Source organism: Perognathus longimembris, chromosome 20, assembly GCF_023159225.1.
Source record: "Perognathus longimembris pacificus isolate PPM17 chromosome 20, ASM2315922v1, whole genome shotgun sequence".
In the NCBI taxonomy this organism is placed as follows: Eukaryota; Metazoa; Chordata; class Mammalia; order Rodentia; family Heteromyidae; genus Perognathus; species Perognathus longimembris.
The window spans coordinates 24,003,789-24,021,558 of NC_063180.1; the positions used below are offsets into that span (position 1 = coordinate 24,003,789).

The 17,770-nt window shown below is 54.9% G+C and overlaps 2 protein-coding genes across 2 annotated transcripts; both read right to left on the reverse strand.

The window, feature by feature from the left end:
* Nucleotides 1-4,837: 4,837 nt before the first annotated feature.
* Klk5 (kallikrein related peptidase 5) lies at nucleotides 4,838-9,289 on the reverse strand. The gene is made up of 6 exons (XM_048329377.1): nucleotides 9,214-9,289; nucleotides 8,931-9,020; nucleotides 7,692-7,950; nucleotides 6,747-7,003; nucleotides 6,534-6,667; nucleotides 4,838-5,094 (listed from the first exon to the last, which is right to left on the reverse strand). The coding sequence occupies exons 2-6, from the start codon at nucleotides 9,001-9,003 to the stop codon at nucleotides 4,942-4,944; spliced, it is 876 nt and encodes a 291-aa protein (XP_048185334.1). The 5' UTR covers nucleotides 9,004-9,020; nucleotides 9,214-9,289; the 3' UTR covers nucleotides 4,838-4,941.
* A 3,268-nt stretch (nucleotides 9,290-12,557) lies between these two features.
* LOC125368108 (kallikrein-6-like) lies at nucleotides 12,558-16,769 on the reverse strand. Its single transcript, XM_048368964.1, has 5 exons — nucleotides 16,730-16,769; nucleotides 15,995-16,151; nucleotides 15,232-15,479; nucleotides 13,642-13,778; nucleotides 12,558-12,722 (listed from the first exon to the last, which is right to left on the reverse strand). Exons 1-5 carry the CDS (start codon nucleotides 16,767-16,769, stop codon nucleotides 12,558-12,560), a joined length of 747 nt encoding a protein of 248 aa, XP_048224921.1.
* Nucleotides 16,770-17,770: the final 1,001 nt, after the last annotated feature.

Here is a 17,770-nt window from a genome sequence, read left to right on the forward strand (position 1 = left end):
TGTCACTCTCTGCAGTTCTTTGCCCAAATCTTTCTGTCTCTCTGTCTGTCGTCTGTCTGTCTGTCTCTATTTGCTTTCTTTTCTCTCCCTTCCTCCATCCTCACTGCTGTCTCCTCTGCCCCATGTCTGAGTTTGGGTGCCGTCTGTGTCAGGCTCTTCCTCGGCTTCTCCATCTCCTTGGGGCCACAGGCCCTCCCGAGGAGGTGGATGGAGGTAGCTGATGCCAACCGTGACCAAGTTGGGGTGCAGAGCTCACAGGTGGGGGCTGTTCCGAGGGGGAGAGCGGGCGGCTGAAGGAAGGCTGGAGGACAGTGCTGCCCCCGGGCCTCAGCCTGAGCCCCTGTGTCCTGTGTGGAGCTTGAAGTCAGGGAGAGGTGAGCTGGTGTTACTGGGGGAAGACGCCCAGGGTCTGGGAGTGGAAGGGAGGGGGCACCACAGCAGCACTGTGGATGGCAGAAGAGCAGCCCCCCCCACACCCGAGGGCACTGAGCCGGGGGTGGGGGGCAGGCCAATTGCCCGGCCATCCTGGCTGCCCCTTGCCAGGGCCCAGTGCAGCCTTTAAGCCCAGGGAAGCTGCAGGCCCAGCTGAAGGCCATTGAGAGCCAGAGGCAGGTGACAACCCTGGGCGTTAGGCGACAAGCAGCCTGGTCTTCTGGAGAGAGAAGTGTGGGTAAGAGAACTCACAAAGCTGGGGCAAGCGATTCCTGTCGGGACACGCCCAGGATGGGGTAGTCAATCCGGGGTCCCCTCTAGCAGTGAGGAGAGAGGAGAGAGAAAGGGAAGTGCAGAGGAAATCTGAGGTTCCTTCAGCCCTGGGGTGGGGTGGGGGGAGGCAGCACAGGGAACCTGTGCTTTATAGACAGAGGAGGGGACAAGGAGGCACAGCCATTAAGTAGTTCTGGTGGATGGCGATTTGTTTCTGGAAGGTTCCAGAGAAGCTGTTATGGCTGTCATCACTGGTTAGTAGGAGTCATCACTACCCCAAGAGGCTCTGTTGTCCCCCTGGGGTCCCTGGGTCATAAAGATGTTATCCATCCGCTCTCTCCCCAAAGTGGCATTCCAAAGTGGTTGCAGTGTCTGCAGAGAATGGCTCAGAGCAAAGGCATTTGTGTAAATAAATAAACATAATAAAGCATAGATATAATATGGAATTTATAGTACAGGGTTGGGTATATGTATGTATGTGTATATATATAATTGTGTGTGTGTGTGTGTGTGTGTTGGTATGTGTATGTTCTTGGACCCACAGCGCCACCTCACGGACCTCAGCAGACTAGCAGGGGAGAACCAGGGGCTATAGTTCAACAGCGCCACCATGTGGACACCAGGGGACTTGTGGGGGAAACCAGAGGCTCTGGATTGGCACTGCCACCTTGTGGGTACGATTGGGACTCGCAGGAAGAACCAGAGGCTGTGATCTGATGGTGCCACTTCGGTGCCACTTCATCAGGACCGGGTGTGTGTGTGTGGGGAGGAACTCACATGGGAGAACCAAAGGCAGCATCACTTTATGGATCACAGAGGACACGCAGGGAGTACCAGAAAGTGTGATCTGACAGCACCACCTTGTGGACACTGGGGGATTTGCAGGGGAGAACCAGCGGTTGTGATCCTGCAGTGTCACCTTGTGGACACTGTGGGACTCACAGCGGAGAACCAGAGGCCAGTGTCCTTTAGCGTCATCTCGTGGGTACCAGGGGATTTGCAGGGGAGAACCAGAGACAGCAGTTCTGCAGTGCCACCTAGTGGGGATTGGAGGATTTGTAAGGGAGAACCACTGGCCCTGGATCTGTAGCACCACCTTGTGGGCTTGTGCCTGGCTCAGAGGCTGTCCAGGGCACAGAGGAAAATGTCAGCACTCATTTTCTTGCGGTGGTGGCCATGAGGAGGGTTTATGTACCATGTTTACTGTACTGTAGTGTTGCTTAGAGCAATTGAAAGCTGAGGATGGACCAGTCTGTATAGTGGCACCTGGATCACAAATGCAGGCGATAAAATTCACCACTTGCAGCACATAATAAAATAGTGGACTGAGCAATGATGACCACAGATTGCAGACACCCGCAGGTGGGGGTAACAGGGAGCTCAGCAACAGTGGCTCAGCCTGGCAACCCTAGAAACAAGCCCTGCACAGACAGCACTCTTAACACCTCTTTACAACTCTGCTCTTCAGAGTCATTCAGGTTGGCGAGGGGTCATATACCCGTGCTCCAACCCCCTGCTCAGCTGTGCTCCATCCCTCTGCTCACTGGTCCTGTGTCTCGTGGTTGCTGGCCGCGTTTCTGTCACAGTTTCGTGTCCTGGCTGTGGCCGCCTCATCATGCCCCATGAGTCACTCTGTGTGTGGTGTGTGTCCACTAGTGGGCGTGTCAGACTCTGGGTTCCAGGCTGGGAAAGGAATCCCTGAGTCACCGGGTGTGTGTTTGCTGCTTTAATCCAACCCCTGGGCTGCCCTTCCACCTGTGGAACTCGACTGCGCGGTTCATCCTGACCCTCCACCCCTGCATCCAGGCTTGCTGGCTTCTCCTGGTCATAACTGAACCCCAAGAGTGGCCGTCTAGCATTTGGGGTTCTGTTTGCAAATTGCCTGTTCTTACGCATCACCTCAGGTTTGATAAAAGCATTGTTCTTATTGATTCACAGTTGTTTTACGTATTATTTGTCCATTTTAGAATTACAGATCACTTTCTCACTGCCTTTGCCTTTGAGCTCCCCCCTGTCCCCCATCCCAGCCATCTTATTTGTATTTTGTGTTTGGGACAAAGTCTCACTAACTTTTAACTTTGCCTGAGCTGGCTTTCAACTCATAATCCGCCTGTACCCACCTCCTAAGTAGCTGGGATTACAGGATGGAGCTGCCGCGCCCAGCTTGATTAGTGCTGCCAACATCTTAGGAAGCCTTTCCTGTTTCACAGATATTTGATTTTCCTCCCCCGGATCTTGACATTTATCTTTCTCTTGGAGGTCCCTGGTTCAGCCGGGGGCCAGTGTGGCCTGGGTGTGGTGTGGTGACCCCTGGTAATCTGGGAGCACCAAACCAGGTGTTCCCCCCGCCCCCCCCAATCAGGACCTCCTCCATCCTCAGTGAGCCAGCAGCAGGGATGCCATTGAGGCCGAGCCCTCTGGGCTCCCTTCTCCCTCTGGCCGCCTGGCTGTCCAGGCGCTGGCCTCGCCCCTGGCGTTAGCTATGGGGTTTGTTTTGCAGCCTCAGTGAGTGTCTATTAGGGAGCCAAGCGTGTTTCTTGCACCACCATGGGGCGTGTCTCCTCCACATGCGTGGACGACTGCAGGCTGAGTGAGATCCTACTTGCCCTCCATAGAAGACCCTATCTTCCAACTTCTGGAACTATCTCTAGTGCCAGAAAAGACACGTCCTCTAAAGGAAAAAGGAAAATCTACTCAAGGTCTCAGCTCGGCGTTTGGTTTCTAGAAACTTCCCTTCCCACACCAGTCTCTTTTGGTCAGCCATAGGGATAGCTAAGTACCCTATCCAAACACTCTTGATTTTATTCTTCTTCCTGACGTGGAGGAAGTCAGCAGGGTGCGAGCTGTGCTTCTGGTAACCCCAAGGTGCCTGGTCCACCTCTGACCATCACCTTGCCTTGGGAGAAGAGAGCCAACACGGCTCTTTCCCTTCTCTTAGCAACCTGGAAAACTCCAAGGGAATTGCAGCTGGACTTCACCCTACAGCGGCTGCTTAGCTACTGGGGAGGTGGAGGCCAAGAGTATCAAAGTTTGAGGCCAGCTGGAGAAACAAATTCAAGAGACCCTCATCTCAACAGAAAAGCCCGAGCATGGTGGGGTGTGCCTGTCCTCGGGGCTGTGATGGCCCCGGGCACCGCAGATCCTGTCTGCTTCCTGTGTGCAGGCCCCGCACGTCTCCTCCATTCTCAGGGCGGCAGGCACTCATCACTTGAGCCGTGTCCTCAGTCCTTTTTTGCTTTATTTTTTTTTTTCAAATATGTTCTTTTCTTTTTCGGGGGCATGGGGTGGGTGCAGAAGCTGGCCAGACGCCTTGTGTTTCCCTTAGCTGCTCAGTTTCCACAAAGAACCACAGGTCTTCGCGAGAGAATCACAGGCCTTTCCTGAAGCCATTCACGGGGAGGAGGGGAAGGAGGTGCCTCACAGGAAAGGAGGGTCTTACGGGGTGAATGTTCCTGGTGCTGAAAATGGGAGTCAAACACGCCGAAGAATATTTTTTTTAGGCTGCGCCCTGGTGGCTCGTTTCTGTCATCCTAGCTACTCAGGCGGCTGAGATCTGAGGATCAAGGTTCGAAGCCAGGCTGGGCAGAAAGTCCCTCTTAACTCCAGTGAAGCACTCAAAAACCAGAAACGGTGCTGTGGCTCAAAGTGGTAGGGAGGTACTCTTGAGCAAAAAGAGCTCAAGGGCAGCACCCAGACCCCATGACCGACCAAAAAAACCCCCCCAAAAGAATATTCATTTAGTTTTGGTCTGTTTTCTTCTCACTTCAATGACTTTCTTAGTGCAGAGCAGCTGTGAGGCCTGGGTGTGTGGAGGGGTAGAGAGCAGCCCGCTGGTCTTGGTTTCTTGGGGGCCAAATGACCCAGTGCAGCAGATCCAGCCTGGGAGGCAAAATCAAGGACACACACACAGAGGCTGCTTCTTTTCAGCCTTTTATTTTGAGGACAAAAATGTGGGTCATGGCTACAGAGAAGGCGGTACTCTAGATCTTGAGGGAGGATGCCCTGGGGAAACTGAGTCACTCCCCCGCCCTTGGGCACTCTAGACATTGTCCCAGGATCCCCATAGAGAGACAGGGTCTGGCCCCTGTGTGTGTGTGTGTGTGTGTGTGTGTGTGTGTGTGTGTGTGGCCCCAATTCAGGGGGCCCCAGAGAGGGCTGGAAGGATTGACATGCTTGGGAAGAAATGGGGCTTCTGCTTCTGTGGGGGCCCCCAGTGTGCCGGGCTCTGCGCAGCCATCAGTTTGACTTAATGGTATCCTCAATCCATTTCTTGAATTGGCAGAGATTGGTGTAGACGCCGGGCTTGTTGGGCTTGGCACAGGGGAAGTCGCCCCAGGAGACGAGGCCCTGGAGTTGGCCATCGCAAACCACAGGCCCGCCAGAGTCGCCCTGTGGGGGGGGGGGGGGGGAGGGGGAGGAGAAAGAGGGAGGAGGAGGAGGGAGGGGTACCGACAGAGGCAGAGAGGCAGCGAGAGGAGGCACATCGAGACCAGCCGGAGCCCCCCAGATGGAGATGGGCAGAGGGCAGCAGACAGGAGGATGGAAGGGGCAGAAGGGCCAGGATGAAGCGGTGGGTAAAGGGCGGACACAGAGGGGGAGAGTCATTAACCTTCAGGGTGGGAACTCAGGGAATTCGCTAGGCAGATGCCATGTCAGCCCTGGTGACCTAGCCACGCCCACTGCGGACCGCCCACTGCGCTGACCAGATCACTCCCCCATAGCTCTGCCCACAGCACCAGTCTGACCACGCCCACCAAGCCACCTCCATCAGGCCCAACACAGCCCCGCCCACTGCCACATCCACCAGGACCACGCCCACCGCGGCCACGCCCACTCGCTGACCAGGTCACTCCCCCATAGCCCCGCCCATTGCCATACCCACCAGGACCACGCCCACCATGGCCATGCCCACTTGGTTCACAGCCCAGCCCTTTATGGTTTAATTAGATAGGGTCTCCCACTTTTGGCTTCAGATCTTGATTCTTCTGTTTATGCCTCTTTCAAAATATACAGGCAAGAGCTGGGAATGTGGCTTAGCGGTAGAGTGCTCGCCTAGCATACAAGAAGCCCTGGGTTCGATCCCTCAGCACCACACAAACAGAAAAAAGCTGGTAGAGTGCTAGCCTTGAACAAAAGAAGCTCCGGGACAGTGCCCAGGCCCTGAGTTCAAGCCCCAGGACTGGCAAAATATCTATATATACCATTTTTTCTTTGTGTACAGATAAAACTGTAGTGAGTGTTATATGAAGGTAAGTATCTCTTAGATATGGGGTCTCCTCTCCTCTCTTCCCCTCCCCTTGTCTTCTCCTATCCTCTTTTCCCTTCCCCTCCCCTTCCCTCCTCTGTCCTGTGCTCCCTCTCCCTTCTTTCTGGTGCTAGGGGTCAGGGTCTTGTATATGCTACAAAGGTGCTCTGCCACTGAGTTATACCCTTACCTTGAGTCCGAACTCCAGGCCTTGCATTTACTAGACCATTTCTCTACTACTTGAGCCATGCCTTCGTGGCTTTGGCTATTTTCCTGATAGGGTCTTGGGGGTTTGTTTAGGGCTAGCCTGGATTACAACCTTCCTACCTATGATAGGTGTGAACCACCACACTCAGGTAATCTGTTAAAATGAGGTCTTGCCTTTTTTTTTTTTTTTTTTTTTTGGCTTGGGCTGGCTTTGAACCACAATCTCCTTGATCTCTACCTCCCAAGTAGCTGAGATTACAAGGGTACTCGACCACACCTAGCCTCTCATGTCGTTTCTATTGGATGGTGCTGCTCTAGAATGTAAAATCGGCATAGCTCTAACCGGTACACAGAGACCCGACGTCTCCAGCCTCACCTGGCACGAGTCTCGGCCTGCCTCGTCACCGGCACAGAACATGGTTTTGTCGATCTGTCCTGGGTAGGCGTCCTTACACTTGTCCTCACTGAGCACAGTGATGTTCAAGCACTGGAGGACCTTGGGAAAGTTATCTGTAAAACGGAGGCACATAAGAGGCGGAGGCCGAGGGAGAGGGAGCTGTGGGTGGGGGCGGGAGAGCCGGGGACTTACTCTGGGGACTGGTGGTGGTCCCCCAGCCCGACACCAGGCACGTGGTCCCGGCAGACGGGCACTGGGAGGCTATGTGGATGGGCCTGACAGAGTGCGTGCACTGGATTTTCTTGTTGAGTTTGATGAGCATGACATCGTTGGAGTGGCCGGGGTGGGAGTAGCCGGGGTGGGGGATGGCTTTGGACCCCTGAAACATCTGCTGCCCGGCTTCGTAGACGGGGGACATGGAATGGTGGCCGAGGCGGACTCGGTAGACCCTGAGGAAGGTCATGATCAGCCTGGCTCACAGGTAGCCCCAACTCGGCCCCAACCCCAACTGTGACAGAACCTGGTTCTGTCTCAATCCTATACCAGTTCCTCCACCCAGAACCCTGAGTTTCCACTCAGGAGCTGTCAACCCCAATCAACCACCTAGCATCCTTCACCTGCCAACCCTACCTCAGCTCTGCGGTTCCTCCCACCCCCATGTAGACCCCAACTCCTCCTCATTCCCCCCTATCCTCCATCCTAGACACCCTAATCCCAACCCCCACCCCAATCCTTCCACTACCCCAAACCATCCATATTTCCATCCCAAGCCCAAATCCAGCCACAGCCAACTCTGTACTGGGCCACCTCCGATCTTTTCCTACCTTCCACCCCCATCCTCTGCCTGCCCCAGCCACCCTCCCTCCTCCCCTCCCCCGCCCCATCTCTATCCTCACCTCACCTGGATTTAAACCAGTCCCAACCCCATCTCCATCCCAAACCCTTCCATCCATGGCGGTTGCCTTAACCCCAGTGCAGCCCAGCCCCACACTCCCGACCTCCAGCCCTCCCACCCCCACCATGCTCTCTTCAACCTGGTCCTTAATCGCACCCCAATTCTACCTGGGTCTCCTGGGTCCCCCGCCCTCCCTCCCCCTCTCCCATGCCTGCCCGCGCCTCGTGGGCCCTGTCACTCACGGCTTCCTGCAGTGGGCGGCCGTGAGCACCCACTGGGGGTTCACCAGCACCCCCCCACAGTACAGCTTGTTGGGCCCCAGTAGCAGCGCGGCCTGCCATGGCTGAGTGTCCTTATCGCAGTCCGACCCATTCACAATGCGGGGGCTGCTATCTGATCTGGAGTCATCCCGGGCCCTGGAGTCCACGTCCCGGCTGTCTCCAGACGTCTCCTTGTCAGAGGGATTGTTACAGGTGACAGCATCATTTGTAAGAACAGGCTCTGGTGGCAGAAAGTGGGCAGGGCTTTGACTTGGGGTGGGGTTTGGGCACCAGAAGGTGAAGCTTGCACTCTCCTCTTGTCACTGATGATGAGGGGCCCCACCAGGCTGGAGGGGAAGGGGTGGGGCCACAGCCAAGGGGGTCTTGGGCCTTGGCTAGACTTCAAGGGTTCCTGGGCTTGGCCAGAGCTCATTGGGAATGCGGGGTACACCAAGGAGGGTAACACTGGGCACAGAGGCTCTGGACAGCCTGAGGTCACAGCTGGTCAGGCCTGCAGGGGCTGTGGGGATGGGACTGGGCTTCTAAAGTGGGTGGGGTGAGGGCCAGAGACAGCAGAGACTGCCATGACAAGCTGGGACAGGGACAAGGCCATGGTCCCCAGGGTCATGGCGGTGGGGCTGGGTTCCAGGAGCTGGGCAGTTAGTTCTGCGTACAGACTCCCTGATGTGAGGACAGGCCCGTCCAGGTCCAGAGCTGGGCCGTCACCTCACAGCCCCTGGGCACACAGACAGTCACCCCTCCATGGAGCCCTCTCCAGACACAGCTGCAGCCCCACGCCCACAGATGGGTCCTCCCAGCACGGTCACCCACCTCCACACACTGCACCCCTGTGTGGCACATGGTGACGCTGAGGGGAAGACGGGAGCCCCAGGCACCCGCAGCCACGGGCAAGGCCACGTGGCCAGCCTGGCTACGCACTGTGTCACATTGGCCCACATTGTGGCAGAGACACACAGGCTGAAATGCACATCCTCTGTCACACAGTTGCACACATGGTGGCTGAGGGTCAGTGCCACGGGCCACACCCTATTACTCAAGGTGGGAAAAGCCATCCAGACACACATGTGCCTGTACACACTCATGCATGCGTGCACGTACACACACACACACACATACACACTGCAACCCACCCAGACTTGTATGCATTCGCCCACTGCTGGAGCTATGCCCATGCACATGCATGGGCAGAGGGGTGGTTACCTGTGACCCCCAGAACCAGCACCGTCATCACCATGCTCAGCACCCACATCCGGGAGGACCCTGTGGTAGCCATGACCACTGCGCCTGGTGTAGGAACAGGAGGGTGAGGTGATTCCCAGAGCCCCCACCCCGCTTCCCCTCCCTTCCCTGCCCTGTTTTCTACACAGACAGGATCCCAAGTTTCTACCACCAGGGTGGAGCTGACACCCAGGGGCTGATGATGGAAGGCAGCCCCCTCCAGCCCCCAGTGAGACCACAGCCTCCCTCCACAGGCCTCACCTGCCGAGGCCCTGTGTCCCCGGGCAGTGGGTGGGGGCCAGGCTCCCAGCTCAGCCGCAGACGTCCTGGTCTTCACAGCCTTCTCGCCTAGGCTCCACCACCAGCCAGGTTATAACCACCCACAGGCCCCCGGGGCCCTTCTGTAGAAAGGCCCTCCCATCAGGCCTTAGCAATCACTCTGGCCTCCCCTGCCTCCACCCCAGAGTACCCCCACCCCCTCTCAAGCAGGTGCCACTCCCTTCCTCCTCCCTCCCTCCTTCCCTCCCTCCCTCCCTCCCTCACTTCCTCCCTGGGTTGGGGAGGATGGGGAGGGGGCCCAGGTCAGCCTAGGCCTCCCCCTGCTTTAGTCTGTCTGTCTGTCTCTCTTCCTTCTGTCTTTGTGTCTGCTTTTGAAACTCTTCTTCCTCTCAACTGAGGTTTGCCTTTCTCAGTGGAATCTTCCTGAGCCTGCCTCTCTCTGTCTCTGTCTCTGTCTCTGTCCCTCTCACTCTCTGCCTCTGTCTCTGTCCCTCTCACTTTCTGCCTCTCTCTGCCCATCTCAGTCCTGTCTCTGCGTTGAGGTCTCTCTGTCCCTGTATCTCCCTCTCTGTCATTCTGGGTCTCAATGTCTTGCTGTCTATCTGTCTTTGTGAACTATTTGTGATGGTTCAATTGAATCTACCTCCAATGATTTCTCAAGCATTTTGTCACTCCATCTGCCTTATGTTGCAGCATATTTTATGTTGTTGTTGTTTTTGCCAGTTCTGGGCCGTGGACTCAGGGCCTGAGCACTGTCCCTGGCTTCTTTTTGCTCAAGGCTAGCACTCTGCCATTTGAGTCACAGCGCCACCTCTGGCCATTTTCTATATATGTGGTGCTGGGGAATCAAACCCAGGGCTTCATGTATAGGAGGCAAGCACTCTTGCCACTAGGCCATGTTCCCAGCCCCGCAGCATATTTTAAAACCATACAACCAGGTGAGTTTACACACACACACACACACACACACACACACACACACACACACACACACACACACACACATATCAAACCATCACTGCAGCCCAGATGGAGAGCAAGTCCATCATCCCCAAGACTTTCCCTGAGTCCTTTTCTGGGTGTATGCAACCTGCTGTCAAGATCTTTTCCATCTGTTGCTTCCTCCTCTTCTCTCTCTTTCTCTCTTGTCTCTCTCTTTGTCTGTCTGTCGTGTGTCTGTCTGTCTCTCCGTCTTCCTGGCCAGAGAAACCCTTCAGCTCCCCACCCCCCTTGCCCCTCACCTGGGCCCAGGCCACTGGGCAGAAGGAGACTCAGGTCAGGCCCGGCGCGTCCCTTGGCTGGGGAGGCATAGCCGGGCGTGGGTGCTGGAGCTGGGCAGGGCTACCTGTTGATAGAAAAAGAGGCTGAGAGCCAGAACAGGGGGCGGCAGCTTCTGGCCCCTTGGGAAATGGGACACTGGGTGGGGATCCTGACAGGTGACTGGGCCCTCCCAGAGGTGGCTGTCTGGGGCTGCCTCTCCTGACCTCTTCTTTGTTCTGTCTCCCCTTCTCCATCCAATCCTGCCTCACATCTTCCTGATCTGTGTCCACGCTAGCAAGGAGAGCTTGTGTGGTATGCTGGACACAGCTCTGTCACTGATAAGGTGTGTCAGTCTAGGTTGGATTTCTTCTCCCCGAGGGCAGGAACAGGGTGCCAATCTGGAGTTCAGAACCCCAAGACTGATTTGAGTCCCCAAGGGGGAAGATATTCCAAATGACGAAAACCAGTTTGGGCCTATTTGAGCCCATTTGGGCTGCAACCTGCCCCTTCTGTGGTGTTTTGTTTGTGTGTCAGAGTCTTTCTGATTTGGCTGGCTTTGAACTCCAGATCTTCCCTGCCCGTGTCTCCCAGGTAGCCGAGATTGCAGGTAGGTGCACCATGCTGGGCTTCTTGGGTTCCGAAGTCCAAGGTCTTTAGGCCTGTCCAGCACCCAAATGGGCCTTGTCCTTTCTCTCAGAGCCACAGGGTCACTCTCTTTCCCTCCTGGTGACCTACATTTCCAGCCATGTCACCTGTGCCTTGGCACCCAGGATGTCTGCTGGGGTTCCCTCACCCTGTCATCCCTCCATGGGAATGCCGTCCAGCCAGCCTGCTCTGTGTGGAGATTTTCTACCCAGCTACCTTGCTCCAGCCCCAGCCCTGCCTCATCTTCTCCACTGGCACCATGACACCCCCCCCCCCCCCGCCATGCTGGCCCTCAGCCCCAGTCTGTCCCCTCTGGTCCATTCTGCTGCCCAAGCTCCCAGCCCTTCTATGGCTGTCTGCTGCCTCCAGGACAAAGTCCAGCCTCCACCATCTGCCCCCTGCTGCCTTCTCCCATCCTGTCTCTTTTCACCGCAACCCTTACACAACCATCTCCAGTCGCTTTCTCCTCCCTGTTGGTTTGTTTTTTACTGTAGTCCATGGAGACAGTCTATGGAGAACCATCTGAGAAGGCTAGCATGAGGTAGAGGAGTCCAGGAACCTTCCTGGGGCAGGGAGCAATCACACTGGGCTGTAATGGACAGAAGAGAAGTGGAAAACTGCCAGGTGTTGGTGGCTTACACCTGTCACTCCTGCTACTCAGAGCGCTGAGATCTGAGGGTCATGGTTCAAAGCCAGTTTGGGCAGGACACTGTGTGAGACTCTAATCAACAGTCAACTGTCAAGAAGCTCAAAGTGGAGCTGTGGCTCAAGTGATAGAGAGCCAGCCTTGAGTGAAAAAGCTAAGGGACAGCACTCAGGCCCTAAGTTCAAGTCCTAGGACTGGCACCTTTTTTTTTTTTTTTTTTTTTTCATTTTTCAGTCATGGGCATTGAACTCAGGGCCTAGGTGCTGTCCCTTAGCTTTTTTTTTTGTTGTTGTTGTTCAAGGCTAGCACCCTAGCACTTTGGGCCACAGTTCAACTTCTGGTTTTCTGTTGGTTGATTGTAGATAAGAGTCACACAGACGTTCCTGCCTGGGCTGACTTCCCACCACGATCCTCAGATCTCAGCCTCCTGAGTAGCTAGAGTGACAGGTGTGAGCCACGGGCGTGAGCCACTGGTGCCCAGGACAAAAAGCTTTTATTAGTGTCAAATCCAGACTTTCCAGTTGGTGTCTGTGTGTGGGGTGTACTGACCCATGTGTTTCATGGGCTTGGAACTTTATGTCCACCTAGGGGCCTCATGCCCCGACCGCTCTAATGTCACAGGCGAGAGCTGAGCGCAGAGTCTATGGTCTTGAACCTTTATTAAGCATGCAGGGCTAGATCTAAGCAGGGGATGGGGTGGGAATCTTGAGGAGCCAGACAGTGGGGTCAGAGGTCAAGAGTGGGGCCATACTGTGGGGTTGGAAGTCAAGTGTGGGCTGTCACAAGCATGGGCTGCTTGAGCCGATGACATTCTTTATCCATTTGACGTGCACACAGATGTCAGTGTAGACTCCTGGTTTGTTCTTTGATCCACAGGGGAAGTCACCCCAAGATACAATGCCCCGGAGGCGTTTGTCACATATCAAGGGGCCTCCAGAATCACCCTGCCAGAAAGAGGGAGAAGGTACAATTCAGAGACCCAGAGGGAGAGGGAGAGTGGCTGAAAAGCAATGGGGAAGGGTGGGGAAGGGGGGAGAATGAAGGAAGGGGTGACCCTGGCCAAGGTGCATTGCACTCATGACCTGATTTCTGGAATAGAAACCCCTGGCCATCCCACGCATGCAGGAGGCAGGGATTGTTGAGGAGGTTCTAGGCCAGCCGGGGAGGGGGCGAGGAGAGTGGGGATTGAGCAAGACTTCCCAACTTCACAGAGCAAGGTGGATGTGGTGGTGACAGACAGCCTTACAAGGGAGGTATAGAGAAGAGACTGTTGACCTGAGGTTGGCCTCAGGGAGAGAGGGAGAGACCCTATCTAAAAATAATGAAAGAATGAATGATAGAGGGGAAAAAAGGGTGTGCATAACTCAAGTGGTAGAGTGCCCATCTAGCAAATTGAAGGCCTTGAGTTTAAACCACAGGGTCACAAACAAAAGAGAGAAAGAAAGAAGCAAAGAAAAAGAAAAAAAGAAAAGGAAGAAAGAAAGAAAGAAAGAGAGGAAAGGAAGGAAGGAGACGAGGAGGAAGAGGAGGAGGAAGAGGAGGAGGAGGAGGAGGAGGAGGAGGAGGAGGAGGAGGAGGAGGAGGAGGAGGAGGAGGAGGAGGAGGAGGAGGAGGAGGAGGAGATGGCTGGCATAGCTCCTGCCTCTATTCTGAATCTCTTGGTCTCTACCTTCTGTATTTGGCTGTCTATCTCTGCCTGACCCTTGCTGCGTCTCTTCATGTGGTTTTGAGGCTTTTCCCTCTTTCCTGCCTCTGGACTGGTTTTCCAATATCGGTGCAGCTCTGTTTTAGTCAGTGTCTCTCCCTTCCTGTCTCTGGCTGGGTGTCCTTGGCTTTCTAGCCAGCAGGTCTGGGTTGGTTCACCTGGCAGGAATCCGAACCTTCCTCGTCATTTTTGGCACACACCATGCTCCGGGTGATCTTGCCAGGGTAGGCACGCTCACAGTCTGCCCAAGGCACCAAGTGGACGTTGGCACAGTGAATGGTGTTAGGAAAAACACCTGCTGGGAAAGAGGTGGGTTAGACTCACCAGGCCCCACCCTTCCCAGACCTCCCCAACTGTTCTACTCCCACTCCCCAGTTGTCCTTATTTCCCATTGGTCCCCTCTGCCTGTCTGTCATGCTTAGACACCCCCTACTATTTCTATGGTCAGAGCCTCCTGATTGGTGCCTTTCCCCATGGCGCTTACCTCTCATTGGCCTGACTTCCTTCTTGATCATCTCTTCTCCCTAATCCTCCTTTCCTATTGATTCTCACTTTCTCTTAGGTCCTTCCTCCACCTGTCTACCATTTGTCCTGCCTTCTTTTGGAAGTTCCTGCTGACCTTTGGGACTTTCTTCTTCTATTGCACCCTGCTAGGGTGTTAATGCTGTCCTTCCTTGGGCCTTTCTTGCCCCAACGACTAGTCACTCTGAGTAGTCACTACTTAGTTGGTCCTTACCTAATCAGCTCTGTCTTCTGTTAACTCTCTTTTCCTATTGGCCCTTCATTCAATGGTCCATCTCCCTCATTAGTCCTTTGCTATTGACCCCACTCTTCTTTGTAGGCTCTCATTTCCTATTGGTCTTTCATCCAGTGATCCATTATTGTTGTTGCTATTATTATTATTATTATTATGATCATCATGATCATGATCATCATCATCATCATCATTTGCTCTTCACTCACCTTCAGTGGTTCCTGCTCATCTATTAGACCTGTCTCTTCCTCTAGATCCTCTTCTAGTGACTCCTCTTGACTATTGGCCCTTTCCCATTAATTCATATTTTGCTTTTGAGACACAACTGGCCAAGCACCTCTGCCTCCTGAGTGCTGGCTTTGTCCCTTGAATACTTTCGATACCATTTTCTGTCAGTTGATGTACTCCATTTGGTTGCCTTTTGCAACCAACTGGTCTCCTCGGGTTACTTCTTCCTTTCTTAAACTTTTCTTCTCATCAGGGAATCCTTTTTGTATTTTAATTTTGTATCAGTCCTGGGGCTTGAACTCAGGACCTGGGCACTGTCCCTGAGGTTCTACTGCTTTGAACCACAACTCCACTTTTGGCCTTTTCTGATTACTAAGAGATACGAATCTCATGGACTTTCCTATCTGGACTGGCTTCAAACTACAATCTTCAGAACGCAGCCTCCCGAGCAGCTAGGATTACGGGTGTGAGCCACAGCGCCTGGCTATGGCCCTGCATTTTATGGCCCATCCTTCCATGCTCTTCACTGCTTTGTCTGCTTTCTCCATTGGCTGGACACTCATTGGCCCCCAAATGCTAAACCTCCTCTCTTCCCTGGACCTTCTGCTCATTAATACACTGGTCCCTGGGTCCTGCCATTAATACACTGGTCCTTGGGTTCTGCCATTAATGTCCCTGTCCACAGCCCACTAAGACCTGCCATTCCGAGTTCCTTTTGGCCTTTTCCCTGGCCCCTCCCCCAGGGCTTGTCCCTACCCTTACTGACCTTCTTCTGTCTTGCCCCAGCCCAGGGTGAGGCAGCTGGACTTCTGGGCTGAGCAGTTGGTCTCCATCGTCACTGGCTGTATCCGAGAAGAGATTTTCACAGGGTGCGCCAGACGCAGCATCATGAGGTCATTGTCGTGGGTTCTGGGGTTGTAGTTGGGGTGCACGACCATGCGGGCCACGTGGACCTGCTGCTCGGAGCGCTCCTGATGCTGGAGTTTGTGCTTCCCCAGGTAGATCTGGAGTTGCCTGAGAAGGAGCTGGGTCTCACCTGGAGCCCTGGGGCTGCAGCTGAGGCTTCAGAGAAGCCAGGGAGGTCGGAAATCACACGGCCTGTGTCACCCGGCCCAGCGCAGGGCAGTTTCATCCTCTGGACGTCTCCAGAATTGCCCTGCCTCATCTCCCCCTGCACTTTGTTCAGTCAGCCCTCTGTGGATTCTGCCTCCACAGACCCAACCAGGGTGAAAATGCTGGGCTGTGGCTCCAGTGGTGCTTGCATCAAGCACAAGGGGGGATGGGGGGAGAGAGAGGGGAGAGAGAGAGAGAGGGAGAGAGAGAGAGAGAGAGAGAGAGAGAGAGAGAGAGAGAGATATTGCATGCATTGGGCTTCCCCCCCACCCCCAGGTGGCTCACACCTGTAATCCTGGCTACTCCAGAGGTGGAGAGAGCTGAGGATCAAGGTTTGAGGCCAGTTGGGGCCCTCTTATCTCTGCCTGAACCCCCTTCCAGGGCCTCCTTGCACCCCGCCGGTAGCAGACACTCACGGTTTTTTGCAGTGGGCCGCTGTGAGCACCCACTGCTGGTCCACCAGGACCCCGCCACAGATCAAGTGGCCAGAGTTGAAGAGAGCTGCTTGGAAGGGGTGGGAGTTCGGGTGGCAGGGTCTGCCATGCACCACTTTGTCCTGGTCTTCCGTCCAGGCTGAGGGACAGGGACAGAGTCACAGAGGGGCCTGGAGGGCCAGGCATGTCCACCAGGGCAGCCCCAGCTAAGGTCCTGTCCCAGCCCCATCACACTCCCAACCAGACCCTCCCTCCTTCCTCCCACTACCTCATCTATGTCCCCGCCCTCACAGCTAAACTCATCCTATACTCTGGTTGCAAAAATTTGTTTATTTATGTATTTATTTTTGTGCCAGGACTGAAGCTTCAACTCAGGGCCCAGGTGTTGTCCCTTAGCTTTCGTGCCCAAGGCTAGTTAGTGCTCTACCACTTGAGCCACACCTCCACTTCCAGCTTTTTGGTGGTTAACTGGAGATAAGAGTCTCACAGACATTCCCACCTGAGCTGGCTTTGAACTACAATCCTCAGCTCTTAGCCCCCAGAGTACCTGGTATGACAAGAGCAAGCTGCTGGCTCCTGGCTTCATCTGTAAACTCTTAACCCCAGGCCCAGATTGACTTCCTTCCTGAGCCCCCACCCCAATCTTCAACTCCCTCCCCAAGAGCACCCCCCTCCCCATCACAAGATCATCACAGTCCCCACTCTGCTCGCCCCCACCTGAAGCAAGGAGGAGTGTCCACAGGCTCAGTGTCTTCATGGCGAGTCCTGGGGGACAGGGAGGCAAGCGTTCCATCAGTCAGTGCCACAGCCTCCACCTGAAGCCCAGCCTGGCACTGTTCCCTCCTCCCCCTCCCCTTCCTCCCTGGCTGGCCCTGCTCTGCTCTACTTGACCTCTGTCCTTTCTTGATTTCTCCCCCCCCCCCGCCCCAACCCCCCATCCCCTGTCCTCCAGCTAAGAAATCTGCAAAGGAAAGAGCCTGGAGAACTCCCTAGACCCAGTGACTCCCCATGAGACTCGGGGACCTTTCCTTTCTGCGTCCTCAGATCTTGCTTCTCTTCCTTTCCCAGTAACCAGGAGTCAGCCTAGGGAGCTTCCTATCTTCCTATCTGTGGAACGTGTGTGTGGGGTGTGTGAGCATGTGCGTGCCTATCCTGAGGCTTGAACTAGGGCCTGGGCGCTGTCCCTGAGCTTTTTCACTCAAGGCTAGCGCTCTACCACTTGAGCCACAGCACCACTTCTGTTTTTTTTGGTGGCTAATTGGAGAGAAGAGTCTCACAGACTTTCCTTCTGGGGCTGGCTTTGGACCACAGTACTCAACCTCAGTTTCCTGAGTTGCTAGGATTACAGGTGTGAATGCCAGTGCCTGGCCTTCAGTGGGACTCTTTTCTCCATGCCTTGGCTCTGCACCTACCTTGTGAACACCCCCGACACTTGCAGGCTGTGTGTGTGTAGAGGTGAGGTGTACCTTGTCTGACCTGCAGGCCATGTGTATGGGGGGTGCACCTTGTTGTACCTGCAGGCTGTGTGTGTGTGTGTGTGTGTGTGTGTGTGGTGTGTGTGTGTGTACTTTGTCTTACCTGCTGGACCCAGCGTTCTTGGGTTGGAGGAGAAGAACAGCATCTCCTGACCTGAAGACAGGGAACAGAGAGAATCAGTAAGGCTGGGAGCAGAGGGAGCACCAATGGGAGTGAAGACGGCACAGAGTTACAGGTCACTGCCACCCAGAGCCTGCCTGGCCTCCTGGCCTCCCAGACTCC

What these genes read in the sequence shown, in the direction of transcription:
- Klk5 (XM_048329377.1), bottom strand. Translation starts at nt 9,003, where the DNA reads ATGGCTACCACAGGGTCCTCCCGGATGTGGGTGCTGAGCATGGTGATG. An exon ending in GCTGGTTCTGGGGGTCACAG is followed by an intron (nt 7,951 to 8,930) that starts GTAACCACCCCT and finishes TTCTGCCACCAG; the next exon opens with AGCCTGTTCTTACAAATGAT. An exon ending in GCCGCCCACTGCAGGAAGCC is followed by an intron (nt 7,004 to 7,691) that starts GTGAGTGACAGG and finishes GACCTTCCTCAG; the next exon opens with GGTCTACCGAGTCCGCCTCG.
- LOC125368108 (XM_048368964.1), bottom strand. Translation starts at nt 16,769, where the DNA reads ATGAAGACACTGAGCCTGTGGACACTCCTCCTTGCTTCAG. An exon ending in GCGGCCCACTGCAAAAAACC is followed by an intron (nt 15,480 to 15,994) that starts GTGAGTGTCTGC and finishes GCTCCTTCTCAG; the next exon opens with GCAACTCCAGATCTACCTGG. An exon ending in AAGGTTCGGATTCCTGCCAG is followed by an intron (nt 12,723 to 13,641) that starts GTGAACCAACCC and finishes TCTTTCTGGCAG; the next exon opens with GGTGATTCTGGAGGCCCCTT.